Here is an 18,643-nt window from a genome sequence, read left to right as displayed (position 1 = left end):
GGCAACTAGGAGCAGCTAGGCAACTAGGCAAAGCGCCACTTTACATACACGTTTGGCTTGTCCCATCTAGTATAGGTAAATCTGTGTTCCGGACTTATGGCATTCAATAGAGATGATTTATATACTGCTCGTGTCTTAGGTTTGAAGTCGGTCGGAGACATGACGTATTAGAGTGTATTAGGGACTGTTTGCTTGAAATCAATTTATGTAATTGTTATAATACGTTTTGCAAATATTTTCTTGTTTTTCTTTGCGTGCCTTTTGATAAATTACATTTATGGAGGGTTTTACTGTGTTTTATTTTAGGTGAGTATTATACAATAGAAACCAAGACATATTTTAAAGAATATAGATGATAGTAACATAAACTTTTGAAACATGTTAACCTGATTAACCTGCTTTAAAATATGTAGTACTAGCTGTGCCGCGCGGTTTCACCCGCGTGGTTCCGCTCCTGTTGGTCTTAGCGTGATAATATATAGCCTATATTACTCGTGGATAATGTAGCTTTCGAATGCTGAAAGAATTTTTAAATTCGGTCCAGTACTTTATGAGCCTATTCATTACAATCAAACAAACATACAACAAAGTTTTCCTCTTTATAATATTAGTGTAGATAAGGTACTTTTTAACCCGAAACAGCAGCAAAACAAAACAAAAAGGGTATGTGGTTTGGCCAATTCCTACCCGGTAAACCATTAATATACATTCAGGCAAATTATTAAGCCATTTAAAATGGTATTTACTTAAATAAAAGATAATGTGGATCTTATACAAATTGTATTTCTTGAACAAAACATTTTTTCAAAAAACGTAGGCTTTCTTTGAACTTCACACGAGTGATCTTCGCAAGATTGGTCTGAAAAAAAAAAGGAAATTTGTATCTATGAATATATATTTTTCACTATCTGAGCTATTTTTACAAACACAATCGATTTTATATCGTTGCTATTATAACAAAGGCTTAAATTGCTTCTTTAGACAAGGAAAGAAGGTGTAACTACTGTAAACTGATATCCTATTAACTATTGTAGCAACAACATATTCAAATGTTAGAATTTTCTGCTTTCCAAAAATATACTTCTGTACGCTGTGTGTGATTATATTGCCAGAAGAATTAAGTATTAATATTAAATTCATATGTATACACTAAAAAATCGATTCACCAGCTTCAATATATTGATCAAAATATTATGAGTGTCTGTTGCCGCTATACCAAACAAGAAATCGAGGTTATCAACGCGGATTGGCACGGTCATAATTGGATGGCAAGGTCGTAATCTTATTTAGATTCGCACTTGACCGATTTCTTCATAATATATTATAGTAATGATGCCAACGAACCGTCCTATGTTTCTAAAGTAAAAAAAGTTTAAACGTTCTCCACTGCAAGGCCAAGAGGTTGCCAGCAAATTCACCATAAGATATACCTACTCGAAGGACCATAAACTTCGCTCAAAGCACACTTGCCTGTAGTAAATTATCTTGTCTAATCTCCAGGTGGGGAACTTCCTTTCGCGCACTATCTTAACTTTGGGACGCGGGCTGAAACAAGATTAAGTTAATTAATGTTATTATTTTAATTGAGTGATTAACTTTGGAGGGAAGAAAAGTGTTGATTATGAAATGATATGAAAACTAAATATCAAAGTGTTCAATATATTGATAAGTATTGCATCGTATTCAGAGGCTTTTTTTTTAATTTCCCAATAAATTTTTTTGACTGTGTGTACCTATATGTGTGACCTATATTATGTATAGGTATTGCTATATGTTACTAAAATTATTGACGTGAGAGATTTTGTTTTACACTTGATAAAATTATAAATTTTTGAGTAAGATTAGTACAACGAAAGAAAGAAAGATAATAACATATTTTTTTTTAATTTTAAAGATTAATAGATACTTTTTAATGTTTCAAGTTGCAGCTATAGTATATTACTGTTATTTTACATTAACTTCAAAAAGCATATTTATCAAGCCAAGAATATTTTGTAAAAACCTTTTCGCATTAATGTAATCACTATTAATGTGAAATTAATGACATAGAAGGTCTTACTAGCAATTATGATGACTCTTTTGGGAATAAGCTCGATGTTCTCGTAGATATATTTTAACGTAGACTTTACTTTGTAACGGTAACAGCTCATACTGATAAACACAAAACAAGTGATATGAATGAGATATATAATATTATACTAGCTTACCGCCTGCGGCTTCGCCCGCTTTGTCTAAAATCTAATAAATATTATACTAAAAACTTCCTCTTGAATCACTCCATCTATTAAAAAAGCCGCATCAAAATCCGTTGCGTAGTTTTAAAGATTTAAGCATACAAAGGGACATAGGGACAGGATTTTAAAGTAATTTGGATGCCATTTTACATTCAGATATTATAAATTTATAATATCTATCTAATATTATGTTATATTATACTTTAAATTCATTTTCCTTTTAGATGAATAAAATAGAAGAGAAGCAAATTTTTTCTTTGCTTCGTCCAGTAAAACGAATGATAAATTTATTAACTGCACGAAATATTAAAGTTATATTTTATGTTGAATTCTATACAGCCTAATTTGATAGTTTGTTTATTTCTATGTCATCACATGTAACCCGATAAACGGATTCGGATGAAATTTCCCCGACTTCTAGATTCCTACCTGTACACTTAATTCATCATCTTAACTTTACCATGAAATAAAAACTTACCTCATTCAAAACAGAACGGGAAAGGGAAGGAAATATTACTACTAACTCTCTTCTTAATTCGACCCCTGGCGGTTTTGGCCTTTTTCACCTTTGGGTTAAATCTTTTGCTAAGAAAAATAATTCATTTCAACAAAAAGAAAGGGGTGTCGAGTTCGTGCGTTTATTTTAGCGCTAAATTATATTTTCAAGGTTTTACGTTTTAAGTGAGAGAGAATATTATTATACGTGTGAATTAGCTTTATCTTAGGAATTAAGTTGAATATAAAACAATATTTTGTACAATTAATGCCTCAATTACGGAAATAGGAATGACAAACTGTTACAACAACGTAGTAAAACCGCGGGATAAAAGGAGTCTATAATTGTTATATATTGAAAATTAGCAAATTCTTTATAATATTTTTCTCATGACGTTTTATTTTTAAACTAAAAGAAATAATTGTAAAAAAACACTTACTTATTGCTATTATAATAGCTCTTGGTATTTTGCGGCGGTACGTATCCTTTATTGGCACCAAAAAGCTTTTTCTTCCTGAAATTTTTACATACTCATGTACTTCTATACTAATATTTTAAAGAGGAAAGGTTTGTACTTATGTATGTATGTATGTATGGTTTTCACCCATAAACTACTGGACCGATTTTGATGAAATTTGGCACAGATAATCTTTAGACCCTGAGAAAGAACATAGACTACCTTTTATTGTGAAATATGTACCACGGGCGAAGCCGGGGCGGACCACTAGTTTAATATAATTTTATGCGAAAACGTTAGTTCTGAAATATCTTCGCATAGATATTGTATACATAATATTATAATGTATTTTGCGTTACTATGTCATGTTTCCATACAATATTTATTGAACAGTGGATAAAATGTTTCACCTGTGAGGGAATCTGTATGTTTGTGCTAAAATAATTTATCCATAGGCTATTAGTAGATAGTAAAATATTATTCTCCTCCTCCTCGATGATGATGAGGATGAGGATGACGATGATGATAAGGGAGAGGGACAGGGAGAGGGAGAGAATGAGAAAGAGGCTGCAGCATGCTGCTTGTACAAGCTGCTTGAGAATTTTGCTTGAGCATGTTGCTTTTGCATGCTGCTTGATCATGCCGCTTGTGCATGCTGCTTGATCATGCCGATTGTGCATGCTGCTTGATCATGTCACTTGTGCATGCACCTTGAGCATGAGGCATGAGCATAAATCATCTTCATGAAAAAAAAATATATAAATCTATGTAAGTACATATCGCACCTTCGGTAGAACAAGGGCACAATTACAGTTTTTGCAATTTTACAGGAGAGCCATTTTAAGATATTTGTAGTACATAATGTGGTCTAGCTATGATAATAATTTTTTTATGGTTGTTCTGCTTTGTATGACATAAACTATATACTATATTCTTTTAGGTGTATCGTTTACAAATATTAAAAACTGCTAGTTTTTTTTTAATAATATTTTTTTCTTAAGTAGGTGTACATTTGTGCCCTTGTTCCACCAACAAGAAAATTAATTTGTAAATATGGCCATATCTAAAGCTTTAAGTTAATAATTTTGGAATGATAATAACGTGTTTTTTTGTATAAATGTTTTATTTTCTTAAACACTTTAGAAAGCCGCAGTACTTTATCACAAAAATAGAGATCAAAACTTACTAATCAGCCATTACACATCTTCAACAATCTGAAACTATTATGTTTCCTAGCAAAATTCTTTGGAATCGCTTTAAAAATTGGAATAATATTATATTAAGATAACAGAACAAGAAAGAATCATAATTCAATTCCTTGACATTAAATAATTCCTCCTTTTTCGTGGCATTTTTTATAAGGCTTATGTATTCTGCCGGAGTGCATATTGATATTGGGCCAGCTTTTTTTGCACGTTTTACATTCCAGAATGGACGGCATCGGCTTTACGCTGGGTCCCCTAATTTATGTATGATCGATTTTATAGGCAATGTGTTCACAGCAAAATAATACATTCCAAAAACAAATTTGAAAAAGAAAAATAATTATTTACGAATAAATATCTTACTAATATTATTATTTATTATGTAAACTCGAAAGTTTTTGAGGATAGATTTGTGGGTATGTTTGTTGTATTTTGATTGGCAGTCCTATCGTTTAAATTTCTAAAAAACTAACTTGTTTTTTTTGCTCTCTACAGCAAATATCGGAATAAAATGTTACTTTTAAGACCATGGAGTATAACAAATCTTGGACAGACAAGGGCACAATTGTCTGAACGACTTTGTCCTCCCAATTTTTAAATCGTAAACTAGGCATAAGTGTGACAGATATGGCCTTGTCGTTCCAGAAATCAAAAAAATTATAGGGCATATTTACATAAACGACGTTAGCGCTCCAAGTGACAGCTAGCTCAGTCCCCGCCGATGGCACAACTAACCAATGAGACTTTGTCTCGCCAAGAGAGAAACAAAATAGCGCCAAAATGACAACGCCACTATTTCAATCTGGCTGTTTTTTGCAGGAATTAAACGAATGTCTTTGTCCCTCCAGTTGAAAGGGCCTTTTTAAAGCATTTCTGCATATTTAAGTCATTTTGGCAATTTATGACAATTATGCCCTTGTTCTACCGAAGGTGCGATATATTTTATTTCACACTAGCGGTCCGCCCCGGCTTCGCCCGTGGTACATATTCACGTTTTCTCTACATAAGAACCATCCTCGAACTTCAAGGAATAATAAAAAAAAAAGAATTAACGAAATCGGTTAAGCCGTTCTCAAGTTATGCGCTTACCAACACATTTTGGGATTCATTTTTATATTATTGACTAGTGGTTCGCCCCGGCTTCGCCCGTGGTACCTACATGTTTAAACTATCCTATCTCTCAAGTTGGATCGAACTGCACATGGTGTGCGAATTTTATTATAATCGGTTAAGTGGTTTAGGAGTCCATTGAGGACAGACATTGTGACACGAGATTTATATATATTAAGATTACGAACCTACAAATCAGGTTATAAGAAATTACATCGAAACACATTCTAGATGTACTTGTTACGTCCATAAAATTAATCCGTAGAATAATTTGAACGTCGTGAAACACGGTAAGGCAGAGAATACTTGAAAATCTTGAGCTACACTTAAGTTTGACAAGTTTTAAAGTCCCTCAGTCGCTGCACCCGGTAACAGTGAACATGAGATATAACTTTGTATGGAATAGTGTTATTTTATATATTGTTTATGTATTGCTCCTATTGGTCTTAGCGTGATGATAATATTATATAGCGTATACTCCTATAGCCTTCCTCGATAAATGGGCTATCTAACACCGAAAGAATTTTTTTAATCGGACCAGTAGTTCCTGAGATTATCGCGGTCAAACAAACAAACTATCCAGCTTTATAATATAAGTATGGACGCGACGTTAGGTTAGCGCTTTGACGCGCGTTTTTAACGCGTTCTATCTGACGAAGCTATAATAAAACCAACTGATTTATCAACTTACTTTTGCGGATAATGTATGGTGACACCTTTTGGAGTTATTTTCTGCTTACACGGCCCGTTGTTACCGCAGGGACAGCCCTTCACAGGTCTCATTGACGCCGCCGTGTACGCCGGTATTGGCGCTATTCTGTATATTTTTATTTAAATTTAACAAGGTGAGACTTAGAACGTAAAATCTTAATATAATATATAAATCTCGTGTCACAATGTTTGTCCTGAATGGACTCCTAAACCACTTAACCGATTATAATAAAATTCGCACACCATGTGCAGTTCGATCCAACTTGAGAGATAGGATAGGTTTTATCCCGGAAATCCCTCGGGAACGGGAACTATGCGGGTTTTTCTTTGAAAACGCGGGCGAAGCCGCGGGCGGAAAGCTAGTAATATTATAAATATGCAGATTTTGCTGTGATTTTATTCGTAAATATTTGTTTAACTTATGTGATGTATAGAAACTATCCAAGTTATCCTCTATGTATGTAGGTACCTACCAAATTTCATGAAAATCGGTTCAGCAGTTTTTGCGTGAAGGAGTTATACAAACAAACATATACATACAATAAAACCTTATTTAATATCTACGATAATTAACAATATTTTCGTTGTATGCTTATGTGTGATTTTGACTTTAATATGTATAAAATATTATAAAATCATACTTACTCCCTTTTTCGGAACAATTTCCATTTTGATTTATTGGTCGCGATGACGTAACGAAGGTTTGATAAGCTGAAAAACAAAAGTAATAAGAATTAAAAAAAAACACTTCCAGAATTTAAATATTTACAAGCAATTTAGAACTCATATTTAGGGAAACCTCAAATTCTGTAACAGGTTTTTCTTAACTTTTACATAATTTAAAATTATCTGTACCTATTCACGTTGATGCTTTGTACATTGAGATAATAACACATCTATACTAATATTATAAACCTTAAGAGTTTGTTTGTTTGAACGCGCTAATCTCAGGAACTACTAGTGTTAGATAGCCCATTTATCGAGGTAGGCCATAGGCTATATATCATCACGCTAAGACCAACAGGAGCGAAGCAATGCGGGTGAAACCGCGGAGCACAGCTAGTAGATTAAAGAGTCGTAGGAATCTTATAGGTACTAGAGGATAAAACACTAGAAAATACTACCTATATTCCTATGTGGCTAAGATGTCTTTAGACTCTAAAAATTAAAAAGTTGAAAGTTTTTCGTATAAATCTCAGAAGTCGAAGATAAGACGAAGTTTTCTCAAGCCCTATGCCCTTGAGATTGTGTTAAGTTAAAAATTAAGGCATTGAAAATGTATTGTCTATTCGAAAATATCTCTTTAATATTTATGTTTCAGGCGAACACACAATTTTTCAAATCTGACCCGTGGTTCCTGAGATAAGTGCGTTCAAGCAAACAAACAAAAATTAATATAGATAAAAATCCTTTAATGTATTAATACAAGTGCTAGAAATAAAGAATATATTATAGCTTGAGTTTTGATATAGACAAAATCATTGAGCCTTATCATTAAAGGCCAATTCTGTCATCCAACTTTCTTAAAGATTGCGTGTAATTTACGCCGAAAAGATGGTCGTTGAACTTTGAAGATTTCATTTTCTAAACGTATAGATTCCGGGAAGAAGATACACACAACATTATACTAAGAAATTTCTTATAATGTTACTAACTGGAATAGGTACAGCAAATCTTAATAATAATATATATAAATCTCGTGTCACAATGTTTGTCCTCAATGGACTCCTAAACCACTTAACCGATTGTAATAAAATTCGCACACCGTGTGCAGTTCGATCCAACTTGAGAGATAGGATAGGTTTTATCCCGGAAATCCCTCGGGAACGGGAACTATGCGGGTTTTTCTTTGAAAACGCGGGCGAAGCCGCGGTCGGAAAGCTAGTTTCATTATAAATTAATCATCACTACATAATATTAGATGTAGTATAAAACAAAGTCGCTTTCTGTGTGCCTATGTCCCTATGTATGCTTAAATATTTAAAACTAAGTAACGGATTTTGATTCGGTTTTTATAGATAGAGTAATTATTAAGTAAAGAGAAAGGTTTTAGTATATAATTTATTAGGTTTTAGACAAAGCGGGCGAAGCCGCGGGCGAGACGCTTATTGTAATAATAAAATAAGAATATAACATAAGCGTCTGTCTGTTCGCGATAGACTCAAAAACAGCATAGTTTTACTTTATGTTTTCACTACTTAGTTTTAGACCGCGGGCAAAGCTTAGTAATAATATATTATGTAAATACATAGTTAAAGCTATTATAATATTGTAATTATTAGAATATTGAACATCTCTATGTTTTTATTTACTATAATTTTAAAAAGGCTCCTCACCTGGTGTTACTTGTAGCTTCATCGATTTTTCTCTTTGTCATAATCTCCTTACTATTTATCAAACCCATTTGCAATTTATTAAATTAAGATGTAATATATAAAATTAACATTGAAATAAATTCAATGTTAGTGTAAAATCGAAATCATGGCATTGTTTAAATGTTTTTATTTTACGTTTTCGATTTGGAGATCACATTACGTGTGACATAAGATGTCAGTTTGTTTTCTTTATGTTCTTTATAGAAGAGTTTTGATGGCATAGATAGAAAGGCGGTTGTATCTATACTAATATTATAAATCTGAAGAGTTTGTTTGTTTGCTTGAACGAGCTAATCTCAGGAACTATACTGGTCCGATTTTAAAAATTATTTCGGTGTTAGATAGCTCATTTATCGAGGAAGGCTATACGCTATATTATATCATCACGCTAAGATCAACAGGAGCGGAGTAATGCGGGTAAAACCGCGGGGCACAATAAAATAAAATCACATTAAAATAAACTGTTCATAGTTCCTACTATAATCACCATATCCTTATTTATTTTATTAAAGTCGGTACACCTAAACAAACAATGATTGCAGTAAAACGCCGACCCCGGCACAGATAGAAGTTTTCGTTTTGACGACCTAATTTACTTAGTAACTTTCGGTAAAGTTGATAATTAGTTTTAAATCCCTTTAAATTACTACGAAACGTTTGAAATTGCAGACTTTCGTACAAGTTTTGCGCTTGAAAATCTTTGTTGTTTAAGTGCAAAGCTATGTTTTGAGAATTTCAGGGGAGGTGTCAAAAAGCGTGGCAAACTGTAATTATTGGATTTATTGGTAAATCTTTTTATTACTTCCGTAATATGAAGCTTGTAATATGTTTAAGAAACATGATTATTCAATATTCATTCTATTTTTTACTCAACATTAAAGGTGCTATGTATATTTTTGTTTAGGATTAAAATAGCTTTTAAATCAAAATTATAAACAAATTTGTAACAATCGGGCAGAACATTTTTATTTCTGGGAAAATGAATAACCTAAAACATTTGACATCTGTCATAATTCGTGATAAACGCGAACTACAGCCACCTACAGTTATAGGTACCTACTAAAATAGTAAAACTACAATGTTATCTATTTGTGAGAAAAATAACAGTTTAGTTTGTGATTGTAATTTTGTATTTATTTTGACAAATTATAATCAAAATGCGCTAAAATTTATTTAATACTGTAAAATTTGTATATTTCTTCGTCAAACAATTAGTTTTCGTATATAATTTGTTAAGTTTTCTATAAAGCGGACGAAGTCGTGCGCGGATTTCTAGTAGTTTATTTAAGGCTATTTTTTTCTTTATATTGACAAAGGTAAACCAAAAAAATATTCCACAGTATAAAATTACTACGTTTCTTCGTTGTAAAATTATGTAGCATACAGCCTCGACTATGTGAATAAAAAAAATTGTCGCTTTCTCTTTATTTGGGTAGAAGTGAAAATATGAGAAGCACAAAACAAAGCCTTATATTCTATGTTCATACAATAAAACCCCCAACACACGATAACGTAAAAGCAAGTTATTACATACTTACATAGTATATAACAATTGACACCGGCATCCGCAATAGGCGTCTCCGTGGCTGCTATGTCACCTGCGCGATGATTGATATCCCGCCTACTATTTTATACTGTGGTGTAATGTATAAGAAATTGATATTAATTTATTTTTTAACTAGCGGTTCGCTCCGGCTTCGCCCGTGCCACATATTTAGGTACGTTTTCTCTCCATAAGAACCATCCTTGTACTTCAAGGAATATTACAAAAAAAAATATTGATATCGGTCCACACAATCACGCGTGATGCCGTGGAAACCAAGGGAAATAGGGATTCATTTTTATATATAGAGATGAAACTAGTTTTCCGTCCGCGTGGTACCTAAATGTAATTTGGACAATGTAATTATTAAAATGAGTACAATGTAATTTAGGACAATATTGAGCTATGTCTTTCCTAATTCAGTTTTATTGACCCATATAACAGCTGCTAAATGTAATAATATTTTGTGAAGTTGATATTAATATCATTTGTACAACAAATGATATTAAAATATGGATAAGTCTTAATTATGACAAAACAAATCTTTACTTATAATGTACTAGTGGTCCGCCCCGGCTTCGCCCGTGGTACCTACATGTTTAAACTATCCTATCTCTCAAGTTGGATCGAACTGCACATGTTGTGCGAATTTTATTATAATCGGTTAAGTGGTTTAGGAGTCCATTGAGGACAAACATTGTGACACGAGATTTATATAGGTATATTAAGATTAATCGTCTACCAATAAATATGTCTAAATTAATGTTCACAAATAAATAATTTAGTAAGAATCATAAAACAAGAATATAAAAATGCTTGCTTGCTATTACCTGTTAATTTTATAACCGTTTTACGTTCTTTATTTATCAGAGCTATTAAAAAAATGGAATATTCATTTGATTTTTTATGGCTACTGTTTATTTTGTTGTGCAAATAAACGTTTTATTTACCTACTGCTTGTGCCGCGGTTTCATTCGCGGTCTAAACAATTTCATCTCTTAAGGATTAATAACCCCTTTTGAGGGTTTATTTTTGATAATTAAAGCTGCTAATAGGGTCTAGATGATGTTACATATACACATATGGATTATTCTGCTATAATAAGATTTAAAATTGTAAACTTAACAATCTAATTTTAATACTGTAATAAGTAACACAGAATCGAATCGTAGTTGATATTCCGTTTTAGCATTAACTCTAAATAAATAATATAAATAAATATTCAGGACTATTTTTGTAGCGACACCTCGCTCTGAATCGCGCAAGCGAAATGTTTTCGCTACAGAGCTATACATACAACTTTCCGACATCATTCATCGGGGCCTTCACGGCCGGCCAGTCGAGTAGACTGGTCGAGGATCCTCCCTTTTTCGATGGAGGAATTCCACCTTCCTTCCTCCACATTTTCACACACGGCACGATCTGATCCCATACTAAGCTTTCGATTGTGTTATGGAAACCAGATGGCTGATAAACATACATATAATTTGTAATAAATACTTATGTAGGCAGATAATTAACACCCAGACACGGAGCAAACATCTACGTTCATCACACAAATATTTGCCCCCGCTGGGAATCGAACCCACGACCTCTGGCTTCGAAGGCAGGGCCACTACCAACCAAGCCAACCGGTCAGCCTTAACATAATAATATATTGTCTTTATTATCTCACGACTTAACGACTCCAAGTATGTAACAAAAATTTAAATACTGATGAATTGTAACTTGATGAATTATAACCACATAATATTACTAAATGGTTACCCAAAAAATGTTACTTAGAAAAAGCATAATAAGTCTGCAAAAAACTCAATAATATGAACTAAAAATCATTAAATATATTATCGCTACAGCCTATACCTTGATATATCTCATTATTGAGGTGTCACCGTTTGAGATGGATTAAATTACGTAAAGAAAGTTCATACAACAATATTTCATAGCCTTTGGCTTTTTATTATCAAATTAATTGATAACCGAGTTATTTATAGCTTAAATGTTTCATAGTTGACTTGTTCAAACTTTAGTGTTTGTTCAAACAGAATCGTAGTAAGTTAGTAGACAATAATAATCTATACTAATATTATAAAGCTGAAGAGTTTGTTTGTGTGTATGTTTGTTTGTTTGAACGCGCTAATCTCGGGAACGACTGGTCCGATTTGAAAAATTCTAAAAATAACGAAAAACAGAATTGTTAACTGTATTTACAAAAAATAATGACACCACTAAACCTTAAAAATGAAGAAAGTTAAAATTCTATTTGATAAAACATTTGAACAAAGTTAACGATAATTTGCGATGAAATCTTTAATTGTGACACTTTTATCAACACTTTGTAAAGTATTCTAAAAGATAAAGGGACGGAGAAGGGATGACAGTTTAGAAAAATCCCAATTAGAAGAGGTGAATAAGCCTTTTACGTTTAAGGGCGCTTTCAACAGTACCGGCACCGCGAACGCTCGCGGCGTTGTTGCCGCACCGAGCGTTTTGTATGAAAAAAGAGGATCGTCCGTGCGCCGTACGTCTAAAGCCCGCCATTCACTACACGTTCTGCGAGCCGAGCCCCGAGCTGTATCCTTAACGCACCGCTTTGGCAGCAGCCGTCCAACACGAAACGCGTAAATGAATGAAAGCGCCTTAAGGGCTTTTAATTTTTAGATCATCGTTAAAATACGTCGAGTTGCCTTTTTTATATTTTATAATCTTTCTTTAATTGTAATATGAAAATGTTAATTCATCACATTTTTCACGAACATTTTTAATTTTTGGGTTTAAGTATGTTTGTTTTTACCATTCTACCTTCTGATTGAACTATTTAAACAAAATGTAATCTTGCGTGGAATGTATTTTAAATAATGATTCTGATTAATGTAAATAGCTAACAATAATACACTTACCTGAATTTTACCTGAATTTCCTTCTCGTTTTCCTGATACTAACGTAGTTTCTTGGTTACAATAAGATGCCTTCGAACTGAAAGTAACTTGTAGGGCGTTAATAAACGTAGATAGTAAACTACGTCACACTCCAAATACTCTTTATTTCATACAAATACATGGAAAATTTCGTGTTTTTCACAAACATTACACAAATAGACCCAATGACGGACAATCGCAGACTGACATGCGTGCGCGCGGGAGCGTTCTCGACAGCGGTTTTCACTTTGTGCAAAATGAGGGTAGTTGAACAATAATAAATGTTTATTTCAATGTCACCTTCATTTTTGTTGCTCAAGAAGTATACGTGACCTGTATGTGCAGTTGTTTAAATTATTGGAAAAGAGAAATAGTAAGTAAAATTCCTATAGTCTTTTGTTTGGAAATAAATTATAGGTGCAAAATGTCTCATGATATCAATTTGTAAATTACACAATAATAAATACCTACAGTTCTGTGTTACTTTTTCTGTAGTGTTCATGTTTCATTTGAATGCTTACAAGCAATGTTATCTACCTTGTTTATACTACAGTTTTATCATGATAAAGAATAGAATTAAGTACTCAAAATAAATTTAGATTACTTAATAGTTTGTATGAACCGATCATCGACAGAACATAGTTTCCTTTTTTTGGAATGCATAATTTTTCGAAGATTATTTACAATTTTGAATAACACATATTTTGTTCTAAACCAGACTTGCAACAAAATAAATAAAACTACAATTTTAAATGTTTAGAACAGCATCCTTTGGAAAAGTAATAGTTGGTAAATTGATTCGACAGAAACGAATTGAAAACGTCGCGAAAACACTTTGTAGAATTTTTTACTTTACATTTCCTCAGTTTGTTCGGAGATTTATTTTGTACAAGACGTACAAATAAAATGCGACGCCATTTTAGATGTAAGGCAATAATGTAACGGCATCGCGGGAAATAGATTTTCAAAAATGATGACGTCAGAGTGACTTATTAGATAATGCAATTTTGTTAATTATTTAAATGACTATAATATTAAGTTTAACGACTATCATTATCAGCAGACTATATTATAATAAAACATATATTATATTATGGATTATATTATGTAGATTAATAATTGAGAATTATTATTTTGTGAACACTCGTCACGTTTCGAATCTCCTAAATTTTTACAAAACCAAAGGAAATATCAACTGAGACACCACTGCACTCTCTGCCGTTTGCTTTAAAAGAAAAATAACATTTACTTTTACAATAGAACAACATATATTGTTTTATTTTAATATATCAGAATTTCAGATATAGGTAGAACAGAGCATACAAATATAAAAACGTTCGCGTCTATTCAATAAATAGTAACAGTTTTGAACGTCCCATTTTCTTTGTGCTTTAGTACTTTTCTTTAGCAAATATAGGTCGAGTTAAGCAGAAACAAAAGCCGTTTAAAATATACCATAGATAAGAATATCACTGCCTTTAAAAGCGCCTGTAAAGCTTACATTTTACAACAGTACTTGCATTAAAGTAATTATTTCAACGTAAAGTAAGGTTTATATTCACACATTTACTTGGAGTGCGGTATCCGAACAATATACCGTAAATATGGTGGATAGAGATTCTCTAAGTATACCGGGTAGGGAGACAATGATTTGAAATTTTGTGGGAATTTTTACTTAAAAATTTTGTAAAACAAGTCCTCTAAGTAGGTAGTTAAAAAATGCTTGGAATTACTAGAATGTGTTGATGTTGTCGAATATTTGTGAGACACTCGTTAGTTCAGAACAATTATGGACTTTCTTGTCGGTTCTTCTCCATAGATACTGCTTTCGGAATCGGTGGTAAATGTTAAAAATATTATGTAATGATGATTCGAAAGTGTCTAATTGAATAAATAAATGTTTTAGTTTGAGAGAAACAGAGCGTGTGTTCCTTGCACACATGTCAGAAGTGAAACTTCTTTGGCAAGATTCAAAATCGTGACGTGACGGTATGGCCATGACGCGACTTTGGAATTTTACTCTCAACGCGCCTTAATAAGTTTCACTTCAAAATATATATTGACGAGTGATGTAATGAAGTGCTGCCTCCTTCCTAAGTCCTTCTCTTCGGACCCTTGCTGAAATTGGTCCTGCTTTTATCAGCTGCTAATACGTAGTTAATAACGTGTATAATATACACACTACATAGATTTAAATTGTATACATACGTATTTCAATGTATGAAGCCCATTCTAACTAAAATTCAGTATGTCATCTGGTTGATTTGAACGAGATTTCGCCTTTCATATGAGGTCGTTTGAACATGAGGATGGCGATTAGTTCTATACGAAATACATACCAAATTCTCTCTTAAATTACATACAAATAACTGTCAAATTTCGTATTATACACAGCCACTACGTAGATGTAACGCTAATACAAATGCAACTACATGAAGCCTATTCAATCTTAAATTCAGCATGTCATCTGCTATAGATTTTCAGCCTGGCTTCACCCAGGATGACCTTCCTTATACTGTTTCGAGTTTTATTAGCGGTTATCCGAAACCAAGTGGAGATAAATTGTACAAATAAGTTATTTCAATCCATTCAGTCGTTATTTAGTTATGAGCGGTGTAAGAGCTAGCGCGCAAGAGCAACTTTTGTCTCCGCAACTATTTTGTCTCTCCCATCAAATATATGGGCTATTAAGAAAGTGCGCGCACGTAGCGACGCAACTCCCCATAGAGTTGATGGGAGAGACAAAATAGTTGCGGAGACAAAAGTTGCTCTTGCATGCTGGGCTTAACTAGCACGATTATCTTTTATTTACATATGCTGTATGCATTGTTATTGGTTCGTATTACTAGATGTGGTCCAGCTACGGTAAATGACATGTGCTGTCATCACTCTGTGTAATTATAAATATTTGGTACTATTTATATTTATAAAATCCGCGTTATTAACAACCCATAGTCACCCTCACACGAGTATCTTTTATCCACGAAGTGGCCTCAAGTGATCGCACTTTGTCTTTTGTGTACGGCTCTCGCAACGGTAACAAAGACAATTTTATTTTAACACCATTACCCTGAATCTGCTCACTAAATAATCACTTACATATTCTTTGTTATTTCTTGGAATAAACTCGTTAGGTTACGAAGGAAAGAAAACATAAAGATTTGATTATTATTTCTTTTCAGTGTTTTAAATTGGACTTATACATTACAATAAGTAATAACAGTTGCAATGTTGGAATCTTCTTATAATATAAAAATGAATCCCAAAATGTGTTGGTAAGCGCATAACTCGAGAACGGCTGAACCGATTTCGTTAATTCTTTTTTTATTATATTCCTTGAAGTACGAGGATGGTTCTTATGTAGAGAAAACGTAAATATGTACCACGTGCGAAGCCGGGGTGGACTGCTAGTAAATAATATAACAAAAATTAAAAGCAATTTAATAACGGTATATTTTACATATTTCAAATAAATTTAGTTTTCATATCAAAGCATATAAATAGACTGTGCAATAAAGTCATGAAAGAACACAAATGATATCGCACAATATACATACATAGATAAAACCCTCATAGTTTTTTTTTGTTAACAATAAATGCGGTACGTCCAAGTTTTGTCCCAATAATACCTATACACATGATATTCCCGTTGAATTTTAGTTCTTAGTAGCAGTAAGTTTTATAAAAATACATATTTATTATAAAATTACAAAAAAAAAATAGTCTGTACTTCTATGAATAGTTAATCATTTTGCTACAGATCACCTATAGGCATTATTATCTTTTAACATCGCTAACCCTTATACCAAGAAAAGGATTCTTTAAAAAATTTTAACTCAGTATTATACCCTTGTTAATTTTTCATAAAGGTCATTATAAATTAAAAACAAAGTTGCAAATATGCTACGCAGGGGTTACGGCGTAGCGCATGAATGTTGTATGCTACGCGATTTGCTACTCCGTATCAAATTAATAATTATATACGCTACACATTGAAATGCACATTGCACATCCTTACATCTATACTTGTATTTATAAATGCATATTATAAATGCGAAAGTTTATTTGTAACATTGTCTTTCTTTCATGTAGTAATGTTAGGATTTGATTTGATTTGATTTGTGATATTTGGTATTTGGATGGTGTTTGGAGGCTATTAAGAGAACCTATATCACTGCGAAAGAATAAATTATTTTAAAAAAATTATCAAACATACCAAGATATTGTTGATCATTGCTTCAGCTAGTAATTTGTATAGTATTTACAGGAAACTCTGTATTATACGAAAACTAGCTTTCCTCCCGCGACTTTGCCCACATATTATCTAAAACTCAAAAAAATTATATACTCAATTCTTCCGATTAAGAAACCGCATCACAACCTATTGAGTAGTTTTATAAGAAATAAATAAATTTAAATATCGAAAAATGCTTAACAATTCTTGAAAGGCCAATAAATTTCCACTGCTTCCCAATCCACGGATAGCATACATAGGGACAGACAGACATCGGCATACGACTATGTTTTATACCATGTCGTTTTAACAATAAAAAAAAGAACATAATACTTAAATGAACCTCTATATTTTACAGTTAAGATAACTAGAACTAAGATGTTTTAAGAAGATAAGAATATGCTGCTCATTTATTTCATTAAATGATTTGACCCTTGATTGAATTGCTAGGTACTTGAATGAAACTTAATTTATCGAAAGTTGGAGAACTGAGCAATATACCACATTAAAATGATATGTTTTGATTCATAATAAAAAATAAATTGGTATAAAATACTGAAAATAATTTGAATTGAATAAATACATAATAATAATAAGTAAGAACGTATGTATGTACAGTAGCTTAGTAGCTAGTTTTAAATGTGTAGTGTAAAAACACTTTCTTAAAAAAATACTGTGATAAAATATATAGCGATAATCTATAAATATAGTGATTTGATTTTTACATCATATTATCAAGTTCAAATACCAAATGATAAATTAACTTACCTAAAATAACACTACACCTGAGATCATATTTTCGCATTTAGGTTTCATTTCGCGGAATTCCTGAACCGAGTTAGAATACCAGGAAAATTTAATTATATTCTGAAGTTTTAGAACTAATACGCAAAAGCGTGATTCCATAAAGTTTTTTTTATGGTAATTATTGTTTAAATACACAGGAGCTTATTATGTTATTAAACTCTGAAATAATAGACAATTTATATAAAATATTAATATTATGATGCCTACATTGTAAATTACTAGCTGCGCCCCGCGGTTTCACCCGCGTTGCTCCGCTCTTGTTGGTCTTAGCGTAATGATATATAGCCTATAGCCTTTCTCGGTAAATGGACTATCTAACACAGAAAGAATTTTTCAAATCGGACTAGTGGTTCTTGAGTTAAGCGCGTTCAAACAAACAAACAAACTCTTCAGCTTTACAATATTAGTATCTTAGATTGGTATAGATAACAAATAATACATAAAACCTACATAAAAAATCGGATCCTCGGATCCAGTTACACCTAATATAATACTTAGTATAGTTATATTATTGATTTTTTCTGGGTTTATCCCTAATATAAATTAAATTCAA

At 32.4% G+C, this 18,643-nt stretch overlaps 1 protein-coding gene across 2 annotated transcripts; it reads right to left on the bottom strand.

Annotated features, from left to right (window-relative positions):
• Positions 1 to 818: 818 nt before the first annotated feature.
• On the bottom strand, positions 819 to 8,794 carry LOC123703875. 2 transcript variants are annotated; one of them, XM_045652059.1, is made up of 6 exons: positions 8,550 to 8,794; positions 6,859 to 6,924; positions 6,194 to 6,319; positions 3,170 to 3,244; positions 1,471 to 1,545; positions 819 to 859 (listed from the first exon to the last, which is right to left on the bottom strand). In XM_045652059.1, the coding sequence occupies exons 1-6, from the start codon at positions 8,615 to 8,617 to the stop codon at positions 832 to 834; spliced, it is 438 nt and encodes a 145-aa protein (XP_045508015.1). In that variant the 5' UTR covers positions 8,618 to 8,794; the 3' UTR covers positions 819 to 831. The 2 variants fall into 2 exon arrangements, with proteins under 2 accessions (XP_045508015.1, XP_045508014.1); XM_045652058.1 differs by lacking the exon at positions 819 to 859 and adding an exon at positions 2,713 to 2,819 and having other exon boundaries at positions 1,488 to 1,545.
• Positions 8,795 to 18,643: the final 9,849 nt, after the last annotated feature.

Source organism: Colias croceus, chromosome 27 (genome assembly GCF_905220415.1).
Source record: "Colias croceus chromosome 27, ilColCroc2.1".
Classification (NCBI taxonomy): domain Eukaryota; kingdom Metazoa; phylum Arthropoda; class Insecta; order Lepidoptera; family Pieridae; genus Colias; species Colias croceus.
This window is presented reverse-complemented; position numbering and strand designations above follow the sequence as displayed.

Coding starts and splice junctions, on each gene's coding strand:
- LOC123703875 (XM_045652058.1), bottom strand. CDS start 8,617: ATGGGTTTGATAAATAGTAAGGAGATTATGACAAAGAGAAAAATCGAT. Junction 6,925..8,549: donor GAAGCTACAAGTAACACCAG/GTGAGGAGCCTT, acceptor TTTGTTTTTCAG/CTTATCAAACCTTCGTTACG. Junction 6,320..6,858: donor AAATTGTTCCGAAAAAGGGA/GTAAGTATGATT, acceptor AAAAATATACAG/AATAGCGCCAATACCGGCGT.